The following is a 26,301-nucleotide window of genomic DNA, read 5'->3' as shown; positions in this document are numbered from 1 at the left end:
TTTGTTGAGTTTGGGCAGAATTTCTTTGGAGCTTTGTGAAAGGGTCAATCACATGAGGGGTTAAAGTATATGAAACCAGGGGATGTTATCTGATAACATCCCGCCTCACAGCACCTCACAGCATTATTCAGAATAAAGGAATGAGTGAATGAGGGCGGGACATATACATGCTAAAGGACATTTTTAACTGGCGAATGGGAGAAGGGATTAACTTTGTAGGTGCTTTTATCTAAGCTAGTAAGTGATCTTCAGTTAAAGAGTTTGTTTTAAATAGAGGAAGAAACATTGATCGGAGTGTGAGCTGCGCTGGAAGGAAGCCTGAAGTAAAATCCGCAGAAATAAGTTGCTATACATAGACATCGGGCCTCATTATGAGGTTGGAGGTAGCCATGGTGCTACTAGCACCATGGCTACCCCCTTACCGCATTCCGGGTCCGGGTTGTCGGAATAGGGTTTTACCGGGTCATTCCAACCTTGGAGGACCCGGTAAGTCCCCATTGACTTTGTTGTGGTCCGTGAAAGGAGAAGCTCCACAAACAGCTGAAAACTCACAGCTGAGTTTGTGAGGAGCACCGAGAGAAGTGAAGCGGAAAGGTGATGATGGACTGAGCCGAGCTGAGAGATCAGGGGGAGCTGAAACAGCTGATGTCACTTCCCGAATGTAGAGAAAGGAAAGGCCCGGGTTGCGAGGACCTCTAGGAGAGATCAGTGGAACCGCAGGTACCAAGAATTAATGTTAAGCCTGCTGCGAGGACCTCTAGGAGTCATAAGTGGAACTGCAGCTAGGAAAAGAGACGAAAGGATAAAGAGAAAGTCAGACTTTAGAGTGCAGAGTGGAAGGAGAGAAAATAAAAAACAGAAGAAAGAATACAACGACTTTTTTTTTTTTAAATTTGTTTTTATTGAGTTTTCAAAGTAAACATTCACATGAACAAGGAAGTACAGAATGAGAATATCATTTGGAATAACAACGAGTACCTGTTCAGGTCAAGTTCTTCCTGTTGATTGGAAGATACAACTAAAGAGCATGTATAATCAGAAGAACATGGAGAGACCAACAGTGTAAACAACTATATCTTCCCTTTTCCCACAACAATTTTAGAATTAATATTCCCTCACCCCTCCCCCCTAGAATGGAAGACTGATCTTTTGGAGATTTTTTGGCATCGTGGTCAAGGTATAGGTTGTGGGTCAGGGTTTGGTCAACGGAGTTCAGCTATGGGCGCGTCCATGAGGGGGGTGTAGTTGTTTGTCTGAGGTGGTTGCGTCTAGCGGGGTGGGGAGAGATGTATGGCAAGGCGATGAGAGGATAGTTTCCTGAAAGGAGGGGTGGTCCGGTCCGGCCCACTTCAGGGCAGAGACCTGTTTTCACACTGGGTTGGTTCTGCAGTGGACGTGTATGCGTTCAGGAAGTCGGACCATAACAGTTCACATTGTGACGCTCTACCATGGAGTGATGCAGTTATCTTTTCCATCGTACAGAGATTTAGGGCGACATTAATCCATTCTTTCTTATTCGGGGTCAACAATGATTTCCATTTGGCCGCTATTAGTGCCCTCGCTGCAAGTAATAGGTGGGGGACTACTCCCTGGACCTTCGCCCATTCGCCGTCCTCCACCTCAAGGCTAAACAACACCAGTTGCGGGGTCAGAATTCTCTGGATCCCGTCCGTGTGCCTTATCCAGCCAAGGACCTCATCCCAGAAAATCTGAACCTTAGGGCAGCCCCACCACATATGCCAGTAATCGGCTGTTTGACCACATTCGCGCCAGCAGTGGGGGGATGATGATTGGTACATCTTCGACAGTCTATATGGGTCGTATTGCCACCGGTCGAGGAGTTTGATGGAGTGTAGTTTGTATTGGTTTGCTATTGAATTGCGCGTGGCAATGGTGCACATTTTGTCCCACAGTTCGTCTACAATTTCAATCCCCATGTCGTTTTCCCATCGTGTTCGGAGAGTGTGTGTCGACCCAGTACCGCCCTCCAACAGCAACTTATACATTATAGAGATCAACCCCTTCCTATCAGTTTTGGAGTCTAGCATTTTTTCAAATGGGGTGAGGTCTCTGCTCAGTTTATCTTTCCACACATCTCTCGTCAGGACTCCTTTAATTTGGATGTAGTGAAAAGCAGAAAGGGTTCCTATGTTTAAGGTCTCCGTTAGAGCTGGCAAGGTGACGAAGGAGTCGCTGCGTACAAGTTGGCCTACCCGCTCAAGTCCCGCCTCGTACCAGGTTTGAAATCTTTCTACATTGGGGATATGATTGTTGATACCCGGTGACCATAAGTGGCTCAGTGGGGACGGCCACGTTGTAATGCGTACCATATCTACTCCCTCTCTCCAGATTTCCCAGAGGGCTACGAATAGTGGGTGTTCTCTCGTTCTTCTCATTACCCATTTCCGTGGTGCCTCCATCCATTCCCCAAGTGTTGCGTGCGCTAGGTAGTGGTTGTCCATTGATACCCATTGTGGTTCACTGTAGTTGCGCAGGTGGGGGACAAGGAGACGGAGCTGGGCTGCTGCATGGTATTTTCTCAGGTCAGGTAGTCCTACCCCTCCCTTATCTTTTGGCAGTGTGAGGGTGGTATAAGCTATCCGGGGCTTCTTTCCCTGCCAGAGAAATTTTAGAATTTCCCTCTTGACCTCTATGAAGTACTGCTGTGGGATCCGGATTGGGAGCATCTGGAATGGGTATAGGAACCTCGGGAGGCACGTCATTTTTATCGCATTGAGCCTGCCCAGCCACGAGATCGTGAGTTTATCCCACCTGGCGAGATCTGATCGGAGTTTCGTTAGAAGCTGGGGAAAATTTGCTTCGTAGAGAGAGTCAATAGTTTTGGTGATTTGTATTCCTAGGTATTGTAATGTGTGGTGTTCGATCGTTAGCCCCAGGGAAGAATATCTTTCCACATTCGTAGTTGGGTCACCTTGCAGAGGGAATAGGACAGACTTAGCACGGTTAATCTTGAACCCTGACAGGCGGCCGTATTCCTCGAGTAGAAAGATGGCTTGAGGGATGGAGGTCTCTGGGTTGACCACATGCAGTAGTATGTCGTCTGCATATAGTGCCAACTTGTACTCCACGCCTCCCAAACATATGCCCTCTACACCGAGGTCTTTTCTGATTTTGCATGCCACTGGTTCTAGCGATAGGGCGAACAGAATAGCTGAGAGGGGGCATCCCTGCCTGGTACCACGCATTAATCGGAACCACCTGGAGTATTCTCCATTTACATGGACCGCTGCCGAGGGAGCTGAGCAAATCGCTTGTATACCCTTTAGCATGTTGGGGCCTAGTCCTATTTTTTGAAGGACCTTCATTAGGAAGTCCCATTCTACCCTATCGAACGCTTTTTCGGCGTCAATAGAAAGCAGTGCAGGGTTGGTGTGGAGACTGAGAGGTGTGCATCAGGTGGAGGGTTTTGCGCATAGTGTCTGCGCCTTGGCGGCCTATTATGAATCCTACTTGGTCAGCGTGGATGAGACGGGGGAGGAACGATTCGATCCTAGCGGCTAAGACCCTAGCGTAAATTTTCGCGTCCAAGTTTAGAAGGGAAATTGGGCGGTATGAGCTGCATCTCGTGGGGTCTCTCCCCTCCTTTGGGATAACCACAACGATCGCCTTCGTGAATGAGTCAGGGGGTTTCCCCGTCTCTAAGATCTGATTGAAGAGATCGGTGAGGAAGGGAGCGAGTTGTGTTGCAAATGTTTTGTAAAATCCTGCTGAGTACCCGTCCTCCCCCAGGGATTTACATAGTGTAAGTCTCTTTATGGCTTCATGGATCTCCACAATCGTTATGGGGCTGTCAAGGGATTCCGCCTCTGTGACTGTAATTTCGGGCACGTCAATGTCGTTTAAATATGTTTGGATGTCTGATGTGTCGGGATCTCCGTCGGGGGTATACAAGGCTTCTACGAAATCGGCAAATTTTTCTGGGATGGTGGTTTGTGCCCCTTTCGGGATGTTTTCTGAGTCAGTTAGTTTGTGAACCCTTCTGTCGGCTTGCTGGGCCCGTAATCTGGCTGCCAATAACGCGTCCGCTTTGTCCCCCTTCTCGTAAAACATCTGCTTCAGGAGGAGAAGTTTGCGGGCTATTAAGTCATGTTCTAGGAGACGGAGTTCCTCTCTTTTTTTCCGGGCTTCTAAGACCTGTTCAGAGTCAGGAACCCCACTTTTGGTTGTTCCCGTTTCTAGTTGAGTAATTTCCCTGCGGAGCCTATTTTCAATCAAAGCTCTCTTTTTTTACTGGCCCCTTCTCTCATTAAGACCCCTCTCCATGTGGCTTTGGCCGCCTCCCAGACAACCTGTTTGGAGACCTCACCGTTATCATTTAGTTGGAAGTAGTCCTCAATTGCGGTTTGCATTTCTTGTTTGAAAACTGCATCTTTCCAAAGTGATTCATTACACTGCCATCTACCCCTCCCTGTTGGGAGGGAGCCCCACACCAAATCGGCTCGTACCATATTGTGGTCTGACCATGAAATTGCAGCAATATCTGAACAGGAGGCTGTGTCACAGAGGTCTCTCGAGGAGAAGAGGTAATCAATGCGGGTGTGTGTGTTGTGTGGAGCTGAAAAGAAGGTGTACCGTTTGTCTGTGGGGTGCATACAGCGCCACACATCCATCAGGCCATACAATTCCATCATCCTATTAAATTGGGTGTAGTCTCCGGTGGGTTTGTCTCTTGTTTGGGGATTACCGGGGTGCCAATCCATATCGGGGTCCGCCCAGATGTTGAAATCCCCACCTAGTATCACATGGCCGGTCGCTTTTAGCATGATTTTGGGTATTGTTTTGGAGAGGTATTGGATCTGACCTACATTTGGGGAATAAATCGTGGCTACCGTGATAGCTAGTTTACCTATGGTACCTTTGACAAGTAGCGCTCGGCCCTCTACATCCGACCACACCTTCGTGACCATTAGGTTTATTCCTTTCCTGATCAGGATCCCCACCCCACCTTTGCGCAGTGGGCCCGATCCCCAGAACTCCAGCCCCGTTCGCTTCCCCAGTATTGTTCTTTCTTCGCCTCTCAGGTATTTGGTCTCCTGTAGGAGAAGGATATCAAGTTTCGATCTCCTGAACTCTCTATAGACAAGGGACCTTTTTGTAGGTGAATTCAGGCCTTTCACATTCAATGTACCCATCCTCATGATGCCCTCGGAGCATGCCTCAGCCGTCATCACGACGGAGGGGTCTTAGGTCATGAGGACGCGCTGATCTTTCCCTTGTTTCCCCGTGATAACCGGGGGACCCCAAACCCATCTCCCCGTATACGCTATTCATCCAAATCGCCAACACAAAGTCAGCTTCCATTCCCCTTCCCCTTCCCTCCCTCCCCCTCCCCCCATGTGCTTGGTGGCGTTCGATTGAGCCGAGTTGGGAGCACTGGCTCATAACCGAACCACCAGTGGAGACCGTTACTTCACAGTCCCCTTGCAGTATGTACATCAGTATAAACTTTAGAGCCCCCTGGAAGCCCCCTTCAGGTGTACAAGTTAATTGTGCGCAGATAGGGTCGAAACACCCTACCTATGAGATGCCCTTCGGTCTTATTTTCCGGCATGTAAATTAGTTGAGTAGGGCTGCGAGGAGATGAGATCAAAATCGGTCCTTCTGGCGAGCCATTTCCTCTGCGGTATTTTCTCGAGCCTTTGACTTTCCTCCTCTTCGGGCCCTGTATTCGCCATTCCCTGTCTTCGCGTGTTGCGTGGTCGGTCAATCCTTCTTGAGATTGGTGACCTAATAGGTCAAGGATGCAGTCCTTAATTTCTCTCTCCGAGTTCAGTCTGATTCTCGATCCTTCGTGATCGAAGGAGAGAGAAAAGGGGTATCCCCATCTGTATTTTATGTCCCGAGATTTAAGCCATGTGGTGAGTGGTTTGCACATTTTCCTCATTGCGAGGGTTAAAGAGGAGAGGTCCTGATAGATCGTTATTTGTGCCCCACTCAGGGTGATGGTGCCTCCGTTCCTCGCCTTTTCTAGCACCCTCGATCTGTCCTGGTAATGATGGAATCGGGCGAGGACGGACCGGGGTCCACCGGGCGGTCCCCCCGCCCTGTGGATGCGCTCCGTTTTGGGTTCATCAATATTATCGTCAGCAACGAGGAGCTTTATGATATCATGTATGGTCGTTTTCAGGTCCTCTTCCGTTTCCCCCTCTTTTTCTGAGATGCCGAATAAACGCAGATTATTCCTTCTTTCTCGGTTCTCCAAATCACCCATCTTCAACTTACACTCTTGTTCCTTCTTCTCCAGCTCGCTTATCCTTACAGACAGCTGGGTTTCGAGGGTATCAATTGAGGTCTGATTATTTTCTATCCCTTCAACTCTGTCCTCAATGTTATCAATCCGCTGTGTAAGTTTATCTATTTTTCCGCTAATGTTGGCACCTATGTTCCTGATCTCTGCGAGCAAACCCGCAATGTCGCCTTTCGTTGCCGCTGTGTCCCCGTCCGGGGTCGGGTTCATCGGGGACGTCATCTTCAGGTCGCCGCTGGGATCGGGATTTGCGTTGTAGGCGTAAATGGCGAGCTTCTGTTGGGGGTTCATGCGTTTGTGAGAATCTGTCCTAGACTTGTAGGTGAGGTCGCTCGTCAGGACCGTAAACACCACTGGGGAGGCACACGCCCCTGTATCGTTCTTGGTATCGTTGGTGTGTCCGGGAGGACAATGATGAGTCAGGGGGCCATTCCCCCAGCGGTGTATAGCGAGGCGGATCTCCAGTAAGTTTGGGGAGAGTTGAGTCTAGAAAGTGCTCGCAATGTGAAGCATTGAGGGTTCTACTCCTTTTCTATAGTGCCTCGAAGTCGCAATGTTCAGTAGATCTGCGCAGCATGCGTGTCTCGGGGTCATCCACTTCTTGCGGGCCCCGCAGTGCTTGGGTAGTACCAACGGCCCGCGCGGACCTTTCGGGGGGGTCCTCGGCAGCCCGCCCTCCTTCCGACCTCCCCGGGAGGTGTTTGGGCTTGTCCCGCTTTTCTTCCTGGGTCCCTCTCTCTGTGGCTCCGTGGACAGCGCTTGTATTCTTTGGTTTTGGATGCGTGGAGAAAGCTGTCCACGGGGTCCGGGGTGGTGGGGTACTATCGGGGCCGATAGGTTGTGCCCAATCTCTGAGGCCGTGTTCCTTGCTGTTGTCCGGGTGCTCCGGGGGCTACGGTCCTCCCACCACGTGCAGCGTAGGGAAGTCGCGGGTGCCACCCGTAGGCCTGGGAGAGCAGGGCCCTGCCCGTGGAAGTCTGTGTGGTTGGGGGTTCCGTTGGAGTCGGGCGTAGCAGGGTTTCCGTGTGGGGCCTCAGCTCACCGCGTTGGGGTCAGGCGGGGGCAAGCGGGGAGTGCCAGCAAGTACACTCACTTACTTGGTATCTCGGTGGGGTCCGCCGCAGCTGTGTCGCGAGGAGGGCCTCCTTCTGCCTTGTCGCTTGGGGAGGGCGGCTAACGTGCTCAGCACCATGCGTTTCTTGGCAGCGTTCACAGCGCGGGGCTCGGCTGGGTGCTGGAGATCACGGATTCCACCAGTGAGTCGTTCCTGTGAAGGTGGAGTGCGTGGGTGTTCGAGTGGTGCCTCCTCACCACGGGTCGAAGCGCGTGAAGATTGTCGAGGTCTCTGGGCACCGCTGCGTGGTGCCCGTTCTGGGCAGGATTGGTTTTGCTTTCGGCGCGAAGCGCCTAAGTCTCTTTCTCCCGGAATACTTGTCCGATTTTGGACGGGATTTCGCTGAGTTGCGGGGGGGGGGCCTTCCGACACCTCTGTGCCAGCTCTGAGTCCGGGGGGGGGGTCCCTAAAAACGGGGGCTCAAACCAATTTAGGGGACCGTGCAGCGGGAGCTCACGCGGACCAGGTCTGCATCCGCGCCCCCCCTGGTGGCCAACTGTATGCAACGACTTTTAAGATGGGATTGAAAGTGGTTGGAGAACGTTCAAGTTAAATTTACTAGATAAGAAAAGTTCTGTCTAAGTGAAAAGTTGAGAGACTGATTCTGGCACAGCTTCAGGAAGAATCTAAAGACATTTCACTTCAGCAATGAAGAGAAGCTATACTTCTAAACAACTACAGAGAATCTATCTTGCAGTTAAAAGTTTGTGTTCAGTTTGAATAAAAGTTGACCATTTTACAGACTATCAAGAGTGATTGCCTTTATTCCCGTTTTGAAACTTGACAGGCCTATGAGGATTATCTCTGTTTTCTCAATATTAAGCCATAGATCATTAGCTGCCATCCAGGTTTGGATGCTAGTGTAGATTTGAAGGAGGGCTGCCTCATCTTGGTCGTTATCACCAGTGAGGGGGGGAGGGGGAGGGGACTCTAGTATCGTCGGCATAGTTCATGTAGGATATGCCGAGCAAATCCAATTTGTCAAAGAGAGGCTTCGTGAATAGGTTGTATAAGGGTAGGAGCAGTGCAGGATCCCTGGGGAACTCCACAGTGGATGGTGGTAGCGTCTGCGTGGGCCCGATCGGAGTATACTTTCAAAGCTCTGCCCTCTAGGAATGAAGTTATCCATGAAGTGGCATGTTTAGAGAAGTGGGCCGTGTTTGACAGACGGGAGGTGAGGATGTTGTGATCAGCAAGGTTGAACGCAGCAGAGAGGTCTAGGAGTAGTAGGAAGGCTGGTTTGCCCATGTCCATTATCTCCACGATTTGTTTTTTTAGGTCTAGAAGGGCGGTTTCTGTGCCATGACCTTTGCGGGAGCCCTATTGTCTCTTGCCTAAGATGGCATTGGACTCAAGGTAGTGTTGGATCTGTATGTGGGCAGCTTTATCAAGAATTTTAAGGAGGAAGGGGACAGTGGTGATGGGCTGGTAGTAGTTAGTGCATGTTGGATCTAGAGATTTTTTTTTAATGAGTGGACGGACCCAAGCTTCCTTTAAGCTTTGTAGTACGGTTCCTGTAGACAAGAAGGCATTGATAAAAGCTGTGATGATAGGGGACAGGGCGTCGGCGCACTCTTTGATGATGGCTGGCGGGCATTTGTCCCCTTTACATGTGGATGGTTTGATGTGTTGGACAAGTTCAGCTACTTCAGATTCCGTCTCCGAAGGAGAAGAGAGGGTTAGTGGGGGAAGAGGGGTGGAGATGGGCATAGGCATAATGTCAGATTTGGGTAGAGTTACCCGTTGGGATTGAATTTTATCTTGCAGAAGTTCGATTTTTGTTTAGGAGGGTAGCCTGAATGCTGGAACACCAGGCTTTGTCTTTGATGATTTTGTCTGGGCTGGTGGCAGGTGTGATGCGGTCTTTCAATATGGAGAACATTTCCTTGGATTTGGAATTCGCTGTGGAAATGAGCAGGTTAAAGGATTCAGATTTAGGTTTAAAAATGGCTTTTTTGTATTTCGAGGAGATACTTTTGAATTCTCGAAGGGTGAGATCATTGGGCATGGATTGCCAGTTGGCTTGGGCCAGGCGTTCGGAGGAACGTAGGGCAGCTAACTCTTCTGTGAACCAGGTGTTGGTATGCATAGATTTTTTTTCTTCGATTGGGGCTATGCCATCAATGGCTTTAGTGAGAGTGTGGGAGTATATGCTAGCGAGGAGGGAGGGATTGTTGGCAAATGGAGGTTTGAGTTCTGGAGTGTCTAGGAGCGGGATGAGGTTGAGTTTGGTCAGTTTTTTAGAGCTTCTGACATTGGCTGGGGGGGGCATATGAGAGTATTTTGGTAGTAGGTTTGGTGGGGGTTAAGAATTGTATACAATTATAGTCTGTCCGTGGCTGGGCAGAGATAGTGGTGATGGAAGAAGAGCAGTTATGGTCTACAATCCAGTCAATGGTGCAACCTTCACAATGAGTGGGCTCTGTGACTGTGGATGAACCCTAGGTCAGAGAGCTCTTTGGCTAGTGCTGTGGCTGCTTTGTCCTTTGGGTCATGCAGGCCTAGGTTGAAATCCTCTAGTAGAATTGTTTTGGTAGAACTCTTAGGTTATTACCTAGGATTTGGAGGAGGTTCTTTTGGTAGTCTGGGGTAGTCCCCGGAGGTCTGTAAGTCACAAGTATATTTATGGTGCAGTTGGGGGAGATTATTAGTTTGGCATAGAGGAGGTCGGCATAGTTCTGCTTTTTTAAGGAGGTAAGGATATTGTCTGGTAAAGGCTAGAAAGAACAGATTTTAGGCATACCAGCGCTGCACCCGATAAACCACTCTCCTCAAGGTGTTTGCACATAAGGCTGTGACCGATCGTATCAAATGATGCTGACATGTCTAGCAGTATCAGTACGGCTGTCTGGGACCAATCAGCAATCCTTGTGAAATTGATAACTGCACCCAGCACTGAGTCAGTGCTCATGCCTAGCAGAAAACCGGATCTACGTGAAATGTTCGATTGTAAAATGAACGTGGCAGAAATAAACTAAGTGAAATTCTTCATATCGCAGAAAATGTCAAAATAGCATTTTTATATATAAACACGATATTAAGTTTTTGAACCATTGTTCACTCAGATGGCAGATTAATACATTAAAAATGAAAGGAAATGTGTTAACTTATTATTTGTTTTCAACAATACATGTTATTAAACATTTCAACAAAAGGCATAGATGTACACTGACATCAACATGGCATTTAGTTAAGCAATTAGTTATTAAGCTGAGTCCTCAACCCGCGTCACAGTCTACTACAGGATAGGTGACGTTAGGGGGTGAGGGGGATTGCTCCACTTCGCTGTATCTCTGTATATTGTTTTTAGTTACCTCTACATCTCACCACCTCCATCTATGTTGTAGTACGGATCGCTTTGCAGCCAGCCTGTTAGCGGGGGTCTTCTGGTGAGAGCTGGGTATCTTTCTGAGTAGTCCATAAGTGGTGCCCACGTGTTTAGGAATGAGGTTAGTTTCCCCGAGCGAATCGCTGTAATCTTTTCCGCCACTACAATTTCCCAACATTTAGACCACCAGAGCGGTGTAGAAGGACCCTCTGCATTCTGCACTCACGACACAAGTCCCCCTCCCTGTCGAGCATATATTTCTCTTTTTTCGTGGGATCTGTTCGGGCCAATAGGCGGTAGAGTGTGGATATTTTCCCTCAGGTCGTTTCTGACCGAAAGTTGATCTCTAAAGTCGTCAGGTCTCTGGAGCCCTTTTCCCTGACTGTTCTGTGCGAGGCCCAGTGCCTCAGTTGGGTGCAATGCAACCTTTTTGCTTCAATCACCTTACATTTTTCTTTGCATTTTACAAAAGCGATGGGGGAGCCTCCCTCTAGGAAATCCCCCAGGGTTTGCAGACCACCCACTTTCCATGCAGCAAAACTATGTGGAGGGATATCAGGTGTGAATTCAGGGTTATTCCAGAATGGTGTCAGTGGGCCTAGTGTGCCCTTACAACCTCATTTCCGAGCTGCCATTTTCCATTTTTGGGTAGTGTTTATTGTTACTGTGAGGGGTCCGTGATTTGCCTGGGATTTTAGGGTCGGTAGGTGTGGGAGATTGGGCAGAGGGACCTGGCACCAGGCTTCCTCTATTTGTCACCAGCTTGGCTGATCCTCTGATTGGACCCACGTGTATGCCTAGGATAATTGTGCTGCTAGGGAGAAACCTTGATACATCCGGGACTCCAAGCCCCCAAGAGCCCTTCCGCGGAGCATGATTTTCTTAGCAATTCTAGGTTTCTTCCCACCCCAGATACATTTTTGTATATGTCTCTCCTGGGAGAGTAGCTCTTTTCCTGGGATATGAACCGGGAGGGCTGCACAGTAATGGAGTAATCTGGGTAACAGGTTCATCTTTACCGCAGGTATACGCCCACACCAGGAGATCTCCTGGACCTTCCAGTGCTCTAGGTCGCGCTTGAGTTCGTTAAACAGATGCAGGAAGTTGCTTTGGTAAACTCGTGAGGTATCCCCGGGGATCAGAAGCCCTAGATATTTAAATGAGTGCGCCCACGGGATCGGTAGTGAGAGGCCTAGGTCTACCATCTGTATATTTGCGGGAGTGACTACCATGGCAGCTGACTTCTCCAAGTTTACCCTGAATCCAGACACCCTGCCAAACTCCTCGATCTCCTCCCATAGGTGATCCAGAGATGCGCTTGGGTTGGTTGCAGTCACAAGCACATCGTCTGCGTATAGCCCGATCTTGTACTCATGGCCCCCCACTTTGAGCCCCTTTATCTCCTTGTTTTGTCGGACCCTATTTACAAATGGCTCCATGGACAGGGCAAAAACCAACGGTGATGGGGGGCATCCCTGTCTTGTTCCCCTGGAGATGTGTATAGTTTCTGATCGGATGCCGTGGACTCGTAGTTGCGTGGTAGTTCTGATAGTTGGCCATTGTCCATTTAATGATATTTGGGCCAAACCCCAGATGAGACAGTACGTTCCTAATGTAACCCCAGTCAACAAAGTCAAATGCCTTGTGGGCATCCAGTGAGATGACCAGCATTTCCTCCCCCAACCTACCCGCACTTTTTATGAGATCTATGGTGCGCCTGACATTGTTGTGTGTTCCCCTCCCTGGGATGAATCCGGTTTGGTTGCGGGCTATTATGTCTGGAAGATGTGGTTTCAGCCTGGAAGCTAACACCTTCGAAAATATCTTCCCGTCGTTGTTCATCAACATTATTGGTCTGTAGGAGGTAGGGTGTGTGGGGTTTTTCCCTGGTTTGTGGAAAAATATAGTTAGAGACTCTGCTGTTGATTTCGTGATGTTCCCGTTTTTTGAAAGGAGTTGAATAGGATAGTAAGGTGTGGGGCCAGTATATGAGTATGTTTTATAAAATTTCAATGTTAGCCCGTAGGGGTCTGGGGCGGTGGGTTTCAGCGACTTGATGGCTTTCCTGGTCTCTTCCAATGTAATATCGTCATCTAGGCTTTCCAGTTGTTGTTTGTTTTGTTGGGGGATGGTAGTTCGCAAGTATTCAGGCAGCTTATCGAGAGGTGTGAGCGGGCCCATCATTACTGTCTTGTGGTGCTTCGCAATCACTTCCATTTTGTCCCCCTCTGTATATCTGAGTTTGCCATCTTCTCCAATTAGGCATGCAATATTGTTCCTTTTAATGCTTTTGAGCTTATATGCTAGCATCCAGTTTGCCTTATTAATTCTACTGTAATAAAACTGTTTTGTGCAGGCCAATGATTTCGCTGATCTGTCAGCCCAGTGCATTTCTAGTGCTATTTTTGCATTTTTCAATGCTCTTGTTACCAAGATTTTTGAGACTCTCCGCTGTTCGGCCCCTGCACTGATGAGTGTCTCCCTAACTACTGCTTTCATGGTGTCCCAAATTACATCTATGGTGGTGTCAGCTACTGTGTTTTCCGAGAAATAGTTAGTGTTTCTGCAGTTTCCCTTTTAATAGCCTCATTTAACAGCAAAACATAGAATAGTTTCCAGTATCTCATTGGAGCACGGGGGGAGCCTTTTATGCTTAGAACTGGAGATACAGGGGCGTGGTCCGAGATAGCCCGGGTTTGTATCTTAACTTTGTCCAGGCAGGGGTATATTATGTTGGTGACTAACAGTAGATCTATTCTTGAGAATCCCTTTTGAGCATGGCAGTAGTGTATGTATTCTCTAGAGCCAGTGTTTGCCAGCCTCCACACGTCCACTGTCTGTTTCCCTGAAAAATTGCTAATGACAGTGCTTGGGTGTAATCTAGTCTGGATGGGGGGGGGGCTTATCTAATAGTGGGTCAGGGACCATATTAAAATCTCTGCCTATAAGCAGGTGTCCCTCTGTGAAAGTCAGGATGGTTGGGGTCAGGTTCGCTAAGAATTTGTCTTGAGCGCTGTTTGGGCAATAAACCACTACCAGAGTGACAGGCTGCTCCACCAGTAGACCCTTCACTAAGAGATATCTACCACCTGCGTCCCGTCTAACTGATTCCCCGTTAAGGGGACATTGTTGCTCAGTACGATGGCCACCCCCTCTTTTTCTCCCCGGATGTGGCGAAGAATGATTTCTTAAACCTTTTGAATCTGATGCGTTTTTCGTCGGCCTGTAACAAGTGGGTCTCCTGGAGCAGTATTATGTCTCCAGCTAGTAAGTTGATTTTATGCTCCACCGACCTAAGTTTCCCCGGGAAGTTAAGGCCCTGGACGTTCCATGTAATGACATTGAGTTAACTCTCACTATTCGACCCCATGATATTCCTTAGTGGGTTCGATATTGCGTCTCTTCTTGCCAGTCCCAGTGCATGGTGTTGTAATGTCAATAGAGGTCAGTGTATTGTTGCTTTCATTTGCCTGCAGAGGAGTGACCAGACAGTGTTCTCCCCCCCCACCACCTTGTTGATGCTTCCCCCACCACCCCAACTCCTGACCCTGAAAAGATGAGTTAATTCTACCCAACGCAGCAACTGATAGCGCTCCAACCACGAGCGATATGGCCAACTGGGCCCAATTTGTCAACGGCAGGACATTATGTGTTTTGTAACCTGTTCTGGAATGTGATAACAGCTTCCCTTGGTCAGTTCCAACTCTGATATTGGGAGATTCCACCGATTCCCCTACAGCCTCTTGCCCTCTCCCCCCCCCCCATATTGTGTCACGTTTGCTTGTGCTATGCCCCCGGCAGATGAGTGCGTTCAATTGCCCATGTTGTTGGTCGTTAGGGGGTTCCAGGTGGAGTGGGGTATGGGACACTGACCTTAGACATTCATTTTGTTTTGCGGCAGTTCAATCTGGTATGGTCTTTTGTCGTGGGTGACAATAACTACTAAAACTCTAATAAGGTTAAAGATTTGGAAGATCAGCAGCACGGATATTTAGACAGACAACCCTTTGCAATTGGTATGCACATATCCTAGGTCAATTAAATCAATTCCATGTACCCATGCATACCTACCTACATCTTACCTTGTATGAAATCAATCTATCCAACTCCAAATGCTACGACTACTCTTTACCAGTACATGCCCAAATTGACTGACTCATCTTTGTTTCACAACTGCCCAGCCCAATGCCATCTATACCCGAGGTCCCTTCTACATCAGAAAACTCAAAGATCTACAATCCAGCAAGAACACTCACATGACTGAACTGTGGCCTGCTAAATGTTCAACTACGACATGAAGAGAGCTAGTGACAGTATGATTTGACCCTCAAAACCAAATTGTTCACTTTTGCCTTTAAGCAACAACTCTCTGATCCCTCTCTACCCCCAACCTTCCGCTTCCCCCCCCTCTTCCTCTTGATAATGGCTCTTGTGCCATTTTGTTATTAACCGATTGTATGTGCACACTATGAAAATCTGTTACCAATGCCTTGTCAACATTACACACCAAACTAAAGCACAATACATCAATGTTGAATTTTGGAAAAAGCTACCAGTTTTGAAAGGCACTTGACAGCATCAGGGCTAGATAACTATATACAGGCCAGTAATTAGAGCTGCTTAGGTTTACTACCACCTTGATGTAAAGTGGCATTATAGAATAGCATTACCAAGCCAACAAAATACCAACTGACGCTGTTTAAACAGAAGGTAATCAAGTGTAGAATTGCACACCAGTCAGGCACCAACTCTCCCCCACAGCTGCAATCACCAAAATAATAAATTACAAGTAATTACCACTGTAAAGTCACACATTCAATTTAATATGTCAATGAAGATGTTTACCTACCCTGTTTACAAGATCTACGAGCCATCCATGGGGTTCCTATAAAACAGAATAGATTTTCACAAATCAATTATTTCAAGCAGTGTCTAGTCATACATGAGGCATTTAAAGAAGAATATAAATTACCAATTCCGTTTACAGGAATGATACACATGTGCTTGTCTTTATTTAATACACACATTTTTAAGTGTGTTTTTGAGAATTATCCAGGCCCTACTTGGTGGCTGAGAGCAGTAAAAAGACAATGGGTTTAAAAACAGGTATGTGGTACTGGAGAGAATGTGCACAATTTAACAGGACATCAAATGCAGCTTGTGATGCCTCTGCTGAGGTTAACTGTAAACATAATGATTGTAACAAAAAGCAAAGAACCTTGACAGAGCAACTAAAAACACATGGTCCTTATTTTTTCAGAGAAAAATTGATTCCTCATTCGGTTTTAGGTTCTGGTATACTCTTGAGCACACCGACAATCATAATGTGCTTGTGTACTGTTCAAATCTAAAGTGACCCAGACACACTATGGCATAGTGTCTCAATTTACACTCACAATTGCTCAGGGTCAAACTGTTCTCTAAAACCATAAATATTGCCTTTAATGACATACGGTGCCTCAGATACAATAAGCAAACATGTATTGAGACCGCTCAGATCCATGCATAACCTAATTTTTCCTTGTATGCTTGTGGACAATGAGCAGAGAGGCCAGCCAATCACACTTCAACACACTTAATAATCTGTCTCTTTCTACAGTGTACACAATTACACTTAACCGCTCTCCCCTTCTCTACCAATAACGATTGCTCCTCACATTTTCTTATTTGAGAGATGGAGTGGAGGATGCTCTTGGTATTTGGCTGAATAACTATTTTGGCAAAATGTTCTTCTCCATGGGCCACATGTGCTTGGAGGACATTAACTGATAGCACGTTTTGAGGCATTTAGCCATCAAAGTATTTTAAAAGTGTGAAAATATGCTGCAGTCCCATTGATGCTCAAATACAAAGTAACAGGCAATCGAATTGACAACACAAATCACAACAAAGACGGTTTACAGTCCAATAGACCAAAAGTCCATTCTGCCCACCAACCCTAGCCCCAAATTCACTCCCCCATTTTACTACAACCCCAGCCAACTTTTCTGTAAAAGCCAACTCCCACGCGCTTCCACCATGACCCCATCCCCACCATCATTTTAAACAGAAAAATGAAATAAAAGAACAACCTCTTGACCCTTCCACAGCCTGCACTCCCCAGGCCCTACCTGGTGTTGCTCGGGGTCCTGTGACCCAGACAGCAATCTTCTTGGACCTTTCCACAGCAGTCTTGCCCGGCAGCCAGCGAAGGCCAGTCCATAAGGGGGCAAGTACCTTTTTGAATCATGCTACTTTTGAATTTAGCCACACTAGAAATGTACAGATTTGGCATCCGCTGCTTTTTAATTTAGCCACACCAGAACTGTAGTGATTTGACATCCGCTACTTTTGAATTTAGCCATACTAGAATTGTATACTGATTCCCTGTGATGAGCTCCTCCCACATGGCCAGGGGACAGCAGCCGCTACCTGATCCAGATTCTGGGGGTGGTATTATCACGGAGGTTCATGTGGGAGGGGATGATAACCTGGCTGAGGCGATGAGCCCTTTTGAAGACCGCACTATAAATACCTAAACTGCCGATGGCATATTGCCAAGCTGAGCAGAAATCCATCATACCTCAAAAATACATAACTCGCATACTACATCTTTTGTCTGATGTTTTTGTTCCAAGTTTGGACTCCAACTGCGATATTGCCTCAAGTACTGAGACGAGGTAGAAGGAGTTTGTATGGATTGCAAGAAACCCCAAGTTAAACACACAGACTAGTTGTTGCAATGTAGATCAGCTGCGCTGTACATTTAAAGATGGGTATCATCTTCAATCGGGATGCAGAAGGAATAGAAGCAACGCAGGCGAACTGGTAAGCAGAACCGCATGTGAATTACCGGAGAAGAGGAAGGCCCAGGGAAGCGTGGCAGGCTATCGGGAAGAGCCGCAAAAGGAACTGGCAACAACAGCAATGCTGTCCGGGACGCGGACATGCAGCAACCTTGCCATCAAGTGAGTGTGAGGCAAGCAGGAGAGCTGAAAGGTGGTCTGTAAAGCAGGAGACGCCATTCCAGAGCTAAGACTTTGCCACAGCAACGTGGCATGGGTCACAAACTCATTGAGACACTGGTGAGTTGGCCCAATGATGGTGGGAACCTGGGGCTTCCCGACAGGCACATGATCAATTAAAGGTGCATTTTGAATATTGACACAAAAAATTCAAAAGGACAGAATTTGCACATTTCCTCATGCCTGATATTTCAATATGAGGAAAGTTGAAGCAAATGTTACCACAAGTAGGTGAAGGTTAACGAAGAAGTTGAAAGAGAAGATTCGCACAGCCATACATGAGATGTTTATATAAGGAAAGTTGAAGCAAGCATTGCCATGAGCAAATAAACACTGGTGAAGAAGTTAGAACTTGAACAAGTTTTCATATGTGGGATGCCCATAGGGGTAAGCTTGGGACAAGTACCATCTAAAGTTAATGAAGTATAGACAGTGCAGCATTATAACTGTGCTATACTGGGAAACCGGGTTTTCCAGACTCCTTGATGTTCAAACTGTGCCTGCAGTATTGGTGTTTCTGGACGCAGAAAAGGCTTTTTACTCTGTCAAATGGCCATATCTGTTTATGATATTGAGGGGGTCTCGGTTCTGGGTTAATCTCCTTGGTTGCTCATTTAAGAGCCGCTTGTGCACTTCAACCCGATAATACGACAGATGGCCTGATTTGGTGAATTTTCTGGACAGAGGATCAACCATGAAAAATAAATAAAACAGTGATATTATTCCTGACCAAGATTACATCCGTTTTTGTGGATCACTTTGGGTTTAAATGGGAGCTGGACAGCACCAAGCAGATGGATACAGAGATCTCACGAGACTCGAACATACTTTTTCATGAAAATTATGTAAGAGCGGTGGATAAGCTTAAGGATCAGGTACAGAGATGCCATGGCCCATGGGCGTAATTATAGGGGGGTGGACGGGGGTTTTTGTCCCCCCCAGCTACTTTTGTGGCATGCAATTTTGTGTCCCTCCCCATCTTTTGGCATGAGGGCCGGGGTCCGCATTGTGACCACTGTGTAATTAGGGGCGGGCTCTTTTATTTTCTGCATGTGGGGGGGGGGCACTGCGGGTGGCCGCTGTCTGTAGGCTTTTCAACCAACTCGGTACCGGATAGTAACAATGTACAACATTTCATTGGCTGTTTGTCAGCCAATGAAATTTGTATATAGTGTATGGGGTGATGACGGCATGCTGCTGCACGCATGCGCGTGGGTGGCAACCTTATCGATAGTTTTTTCAGTTGGTGTTAGAGGCCTAATCTGCGGCACCCTGCTCCCTGAGAGGCACGTGTGCGGTGCGCAGTGTTTGCCCACTGGTCACAGTGACAGTCAGTGTGTGCCTTCTGCCTTGCCTAAGTTGTGGCCGTGCGGGTGGCTGAACGAACAAAGATTCGAATTACAGTCAGCCCACCGCCCGGATTCAATCACACAGCAGGTAAGAGTGGATTGTGATGCACCTGCAGCTGCTGCCTTCACCCACTAAATTCCTTATTCACCATGGCAGCGAGCAATAATGAAACTCCCCTCTGCTCTGAAAGGCAAGCTTACTTCACATCTCAATGATACGAATATTCCCATTTTCTTGGCCCAATTCATGTGATGTTAATAAATAGCATTGCAGATAACGAGATGAGTGAAGCGTGTTAACATTAGTGCATCGTTTTAATATGTGACTTGCATTTCAGCGGCTCATAAATCAAGGATTTCTGTCTTTATGTTTAGTGCTTTAGTGTTATTTATTATTGGCAAAGCACATTCCACACTTGTGGAAGGCAACAGCACAGGAGAGAGGAATGCAACGTTGCATTCCGGGTCAATTACTTTGACTGTTTCTGACCCGGTTATATTGCAGCATCTTTTCCACAACGTTGAAGCAAAATTAAGTGGCACGGAGGGCGTTACATGCTTTTATATTACCATGTTCTCTACTGCCCTTTTCAGCTCTCAAACACACACCTGCCCGCACAGACTGCCGCAGGATGTGCGCACACCAGGGAAGGTACCATTACAGCAGTGACTGGCAAATGTCTGCCCTTTTCCCAATGCCTACACAAAAGCAAAAACTGTTGGCATTGCCAGTCCTTGTTTTTATTTGGGGGGTTGTCCTTATGAGATATACAGTACAGCACAAGTGAGATTTGTTTTGCTAAACAGAGCCCAGAGAGGTGGGATTTAACGCTTTAATTAACAAGTGTAAATTCCATATGTGCAAACTGCTTTTTTTAACAAAATGCTTTACTTACTACAAACACGCAGTAAAGTGCACAGCTCCAGTCCAAACAAGCATTGCTGCACACGTTAATTTCTTTTCGTCCTTCTCTGAATAGCTCTTTCTACTAACTTGAGGGGTGGGCAGACTTCCCAGGGATCTACAGGGCGGGCTTTTTGCTGATGTCCAGTTGTAGGACCATATATCAGCATATGGACCGGTTGTGCAGCTTACTGATATGACCAACCTCCTGAGAGGTAGGCATAGGGGACCATCAGCCCTCTGTAGGCATTGGATCCAGGCTTTCAACATGCCAGAATGGCTTTCTCAGGGATGGCTCCTGTGTGTATGTGTGCAGCACTGTTTCACCCCTCTTCATGGGGTTAGGGAATGGAGCAGTCAACGTGGGTAGGAGTGGGTAGCCTGCTTCCTCTGTATCCATCCGGTGATCCAAGGGTAAACATTTCAAGTTAGTAGCCAGGCATAGTCACCGACCCCCAATTCTCAACATGCACACAGCACATAATTTCTTACTAGCCAAGACTCCGATATCAGCAAATTGACTTGGCATATAATATGGGTATACTCTGCAAGATTGCAGGTTGTCTTTCTTTTGCGTTTTTGAACAACATTTTTTTTACAAAAATCAAGGGCAGTCTGAGCTGTTAAAGCCCGACACTGGCCACTTTCTTTCACAAAGTGCCCCTTTACACAATGCTCGCCCTACTCAGTCTATTTTTGTCACACAGTTTCTACTTTACTCACACAATACTCCATTCTCTCACAATATTCCACACCATGCTTGCAGGCCCTCTTTAGGTAGAGGGGGCTCAGGACTTTTTTACTGTTGTCAATGCACTGGACTCTAAAGACCAACCGTGGTGTTATACATTTCAGAAGACTGGCGTGTCTTTATAATTACATTTTAAAGATACCCACCAGTCTTATGAAAGGTATTAAGTAGAGCATCATCAATTGACTCTTGTCGTGTAGTAGTTTAGTCATATCCCTCAGTGCCAACGCCCGTCCTCTCCACCCTGTCTCTCTCTTTCAGTTGTCATGATTGTCCCCCCCCCAACCTTTTCAGCAAAGTTACTCCACTGGCATGGCCTCCTATTTTAATTACTACGATGGATAGTGTTCAAGTTGGTGGTATTGCCAAGATTCTTCAATATTCATCTTTATCTCTCAACAATCTTTTTTCCCCAGTCTTTGAGGGATCATTTTAGAGCTTCGAGTTCGAGAGATATTACCTAGCAGCACAAGCCCATTTTGTATCCTTCTGGTATGCTGAACATCCCTCTAGTCCACATGTTCAGATAGAAGGGTGTGCCGAACAGTGATACTAGAGAGATCAAACATAAACCCAAGGTAAAGAATGCGGTTTCATGCACCTATGCCGCACGGTTTAAGATAGCAGTGAAAGTTCTGTATTCTCGGCTGTACATGAATTGACCAAATCACAATTGTCTTTGGAATGACAATTGACCTTCTGCACAATTGACTGAATTTAAAAAGGTCAAAATATATATATATATATATATACATACACACACACACACACACACACACACACACGAGAAACCCCCCCCCCCAACCCCGCACCCAATCCAAACCTCTCCCGGCCCTCCACCCAAACCCCTTATTTCATTAAAAACCCAAACCAATCTCTATACATCTATATATATAATGAAACTGTCAATTGTACATAAGGTCAATTAGGACCATTGCAATTCGGTCAATTGTGTCATTCGGACAATTGTTTTCGGATAATTTGGGCAATACTGTATTCCCTGCTGATTCCGCCAGAAGTATAGGATGGGAATCACGCTTGAGAAGATATTTATATAAATATATTAACTTAGCTTGGCATAGCAACATTTGGAGATAAATATATGGATGGATCCTTTCCGTCACTGGGGACCTTTAAGGAAAAAGGAGGCAATACCCCACTGGATGTTTTTATGTATTTCCATATTAGAAATGAATTTAGGGCACGATATCCCTCCTTCCCTGCACAACCAACTACATTTACACTATTATACAATGCCATTAATGCTCAGGGAGATGGACGGTGGATTTCAAACACCCACAAAGGTGCAGACTCTAGGAGAAGATGGGAGAGAGACCTGGAAATAGAAATCCCGGAGGATGATTGCGTGTAGATAATAGGCCAAAATAATAAAGTGTTATTGAATGCTAGGTACAAATTGATCCAATTCAAATTCATGCAGACATACCAATCCCTGGTTCAGTTACACAAATATTACCCAGAGACAACGCATGAATGTATGCAATGGAGAGCTAGTAGTTTGGGAGGGAGTTTGAGACATGAAGGAGCAAGTAGAAAAGGACCCGGTTCTGGCACAGGAATGTGCAAGGCATTTCAAACTAAGCATTTGGTTAGAACATTTTATTTCTGTGTCCCTTTTAAATGAATTATAATAAGCTCACTGCTGGAAGTAAAGCATACAGATAATAAAAACCTTCAAAGAATGAGTCAGAAAACGATTATTTGCACCCACCTTTTGCAAACTAGATGTTGAAGAAACAGCATACATGTTTTCTTCACCAAAAACATCAGTCCAGCTTCTCTGACAGACTTTCATTCGATTCTTGAAATGGTATTCATTGTCTGGGTTAAATGCCTGTAGAGGTGTATGAATACAGTCATAAGTGTGATAAATGTTAGTTTCAAATAACTAATTACTAATGAAAGAGAAAGATTTTGCTATGGGGACAAAGAGGAAATATTTAATATATTCACACGTTTGACCAACTGACGGGCAATTAAAAACTCAGCCATGTTCTACTGGAACGGATTGCCCTCTGGTTTAGATATTAAATGGAAGAAGTATTATGTGAAGGTTTGGAAGAGTAGGGGAGATGGGTGAGTTGGTGATGTGTGATGGGGTGTGCATGTTGTACAGTGGTGGTGTACACGCTGGTAATGGGGGGGTGACACAAAATGACTTCTGCTTTGCAGAAGTACAGGGATGGGTAGTGGCCTACTCGGTCCCGCATTACTACTACAGCAGCAGTGATTCCAATCAAAAGGTACACCCCGAAAGGTATACCTTCTTCACATCTTTTGGCAATGTTATGTTAAAGGTTCTTATACCGCACACTGTTGCCAGCTGCATGGTCTCTTTGCGATCTGGTGTTTCTGTAAATCAAGAGGGGTAAATGGGTAGTTAGTAGGATTGAGCGGGAGAAAGAGCAAGAGAGCTATGATGTGCTGTTGGCAGCTTCAGTTCGGATACACCGGTCACGGAGCGGCCGTGTGATTTTCGGTTGGTGGCCGTCATGTGGCGCTAGGCGAGATGGTGTGTGGTTTGTTTCATTGTTGTGCTTTTGTGCAGTAGGTGCGGTTTGTGGTGCTGTATAAGTATGGTTGTGTTTAGTTCAGAGTTTGAGAGGTGTATTCAGAAGGGCAGGTTTTAGTAGGGTTTGTTAGTGGCAGTACATTTCCTACCTCTGCTGTTAGGACCAAATGCGATTCATATTCCTACCCCTGTCAATCATTCAAGAGTATAGCATTTATCGTCCACGCAAGTTTCTCCAGGGAGAAGCGTGTTCCCTGTGCCCGGTGGTCAGCCTATGGGCTGCCGGGTTTCTGCATCTAGTACTATTCCTTTTTGTGTGACGTGTTGCACACACCCCCGGTGGTCTGATTAAGTGCAACCTCTCCCTCCAGTTTACACCTTTGGCTCTCTGTCAGGATGGGTACACTTCAGGTCTCAAAACCACCCTTCCCAATTGATCCGCCTCCCTTCTCCTCTGCTCTCCACTCCGGTCCGGCCTACTCCCCTCACCTTTTCAGATGTGCGCTCGTTTCATGGTGATTGGATGATGTTCAGTGCTGAACGGGATGAAAACAACTGAAGAGCCAAGTTTTAAAAAGTTCTCTGTATTTTAGATGGTCCTTCATAGTTCATATTACTCTGGGGACAGAGTTCCAAAATGTTACAGCTAGGCCAGTTTTTTTCTCGTGTATGGTTTAGGTTCTAGGCGGATGTCGTTACTGGATCTAAGTGTTCTAGTTGGCTGGTAGATGGTGATTTTCTTTTATATGAATTCGGCTCCTTGGCCATGGATTGCTCTGTGTGTTATGAACTTGGTTTTTAAGGGGATTCGTTTTTTTGACTGGCAGCAAATGTAGCATCTTCAGCACTGGTGTGATGTGGTCCCTTAATGAGAGTGTGAGGAGAAGTTTGGCGGCTGAATCCTGTATTCGTTGCAGTTTCCTCAGTAAGTAGTCCGGCATTCTGAAGTATACACTGTTGGTGTAGTCAATACTGGCCATGAGGGAGATGATGGCCAGTGTTTGTGAGCAACAGAGAGGAAAGGTAGAATCATTTTGGTTGTGTGAAGATGGAAGAAGCAGGCAAAGGGCAGGCAATAACTTCAGCAGGAGCGTGGGCTGATAACAGTAGCAACCCAAACTGTATTAATACAATTGTTACAAAATAAAAATGTCCAATTAAGGGTCTAAGAAAATGGGGACTTTAATGATACAATTAATGCAAACTAAAAACCCACCCCTATAAAAGAAACTAAGAATGCAGACTGATATAAAAGGGCACTTTTGGGTGATCATGAAGAGATATGGCAGCAATGTCAATTATATTTAAAAGGTATAAAGCGCAACTAAGGCCCAATAGGGCGTCTAGGCGTGAACGACAAAGAAGCAGGCTCAAGTACTCAAACCAGGATCTTAGCAAAGTGGAAGAAAAAGATGAAACAAAGGTGTCTTCAGAGCTTTCCTAAAGGGAGAGTAATCAACCAAGGTTCTTAGGTCCAGTGGAAGAGCATTCCATAAACTGAGCGCCAGGACAGAAAAAAAAGAGCGGCCACCCAGACGCTTCCGACAGAATTTAGGGACCCTAAGAAGCTGATGAGAATCTGAACGTAGATGTCGCATAAGACAATATTTTTGCAATTTGTTTTTCAGGAAATGTGGGCCCTCATTGTGGATAGCTCTGTGAACACTACACAAAATCAAATTCAATGTGAGCCGCCACGGGAAGCCAATACAAGCTGCGTAGCAGGGGCAGAGTAGGAGTCAGATGGGACCCCCCCCCACTCCCAAGTGCCAGACGAGCTGCTGCCTTCTGCAAGACTTGCATCCACTGGATCCCATACTTGGGCTGCCCCAAGTAGATCCCACTGCAATAATCCAGTGAGCTAATCACAGGAGAAATGCCACCAAAGTTGCCCGGTTTTCAGCAGGAAGCAAAGGGAGAATTTTCCTTAGGGACTATAATCTGCCAAACCCAGCACGGCAAATGGCTGAAATCCGGCCTTCACAGGAGCCATTCGGTAGGAGCTTAAGTCCAAGGCTTTTTTATTGAGGCACAGGGAGATGGACGGGGGCCAAGAGAATCCGGCCAGTATTGATAATTCTAAGTCAAGACCGGAGGCTCACATTATGCTTCTCTTTCTTTTATTATTTATAAATAGAAAAAGCTCAGCAACAAGTAGTTATGCACCTTACTGAGAGCAATGGTCTGTGTAACAAACAAAAAGGGGCATTAATTATCATATAAACATCAAAAAAACTGTACTATAACTGTCCCAAGAACCATAAACTCCATTTCCCAGGAGACTCCAATAAGTTCAAAGGTCACCGAACATGTGACATCAGTCCACCAATAGGCATATAGCTGTCCATACAAACAGTCCTGAACATGATGTAACTTTGTCTTTCTTTGCTGCTCACAGCAAGATAGAAGTACATTCATGTTTTATTGTCCCTCATGATTATCTTTACTTTGTAATTAGATTTATCTAATTGGAACTTATTATTAGCTTTTGAATTATTATATTGTTGACCCTTTATTTTTCGCTACCTTTTTGGTGTAGCCATTGATTTTATCCTCATTGTATATGTGGACACTGTTGAACGCCTTCTGTGCATTCATTTTCTTACTTGGCACGTTCTGCACCGTTATACGCATACAGCGCGTTTATTCATCTGGTACGGTCTCCGGCGTTATCTGTTTAGCTGAGTGTCGGAGACCACCGAGGTCTCACAGGAGCCCTCGCTTACGCGAGCGGCCCTGCGCCCGGCTCCTTAACTGTTTTACCTATTACTCGAAGATACGCCCGGAATGCGGACGTATCTTCGCGCTCGCCCCCCCGACCTGTCTTCAGCTTTACAGGGCTCGGGGAGGCCGCAGAGCTTTTTTTTTTTCTTTTTTTTCGTGGGCACGGTTTCCTCCTGCGGCCACTAGAGGGAGCTTCGCTCCACAGAGTCCTTGGGCCTCATTACACGGTAGGCAGAGGACCAAGGTGCTATTAAATACCGGCACCGCCTTGGAGGAAAGGGGAATTACCGCCCTATTCCTCCATTGTCCTTCCCCATTCCCATTTT

The 26,301-nt window shown here is 46.5% G+C and overlaps 1 protein-coding gene across 2 annotated transcripts in view; it reads right to left on the bottom strand.

The window, feature by feature from the left end:
• Positions 1–26,301, bottom strand: part of USP24 (ubiquitin specific peptidase 24) — a 2,799,104-nt gene that overhangs the window by 2,710,380 nt on the left and 62,423 nt on the right. For both annotated transcript variants that reach the window (XM_069642114.1, XM_069642115.1), the window contains exons 5-6: positions 22,451–22,573; positions 15,560–15,595 (exon numbers count right to left, since the gene is read on the bottom strand). In XM_069642114.1, coding sequence (XP_069498215.1) covers positions 15,560–15,595; positions 22,451–22,573 — 159 coding nt within the window. The remainder of the gene's footprint in view (positions 1–15,559; positions 15,596–22,450; positions 22,574–26,301) is intronic.

The sequence above is a fragment of the Ambystoma mexicanum genome, chromosome 1q, assembly GCF_040938575.1.
Source record: "Ambystoma mexicanum isolate Mex_15411 chromosome 1q, UKY_AmexF1_1, whole genome shotgun sequence".
Classification (NCBI taxonomy): domain Eukaryota; kingdom Metazoa; phylum Chordata; class Amphibia; order Caudata; family Ambystomatidae; genus Ambystoma; species Ambystoma mexicanum.
Note: the sequence above shows the minus strand (reverse complement) of the source record. Positions and strands in the feature narration are given on the sequence as shown.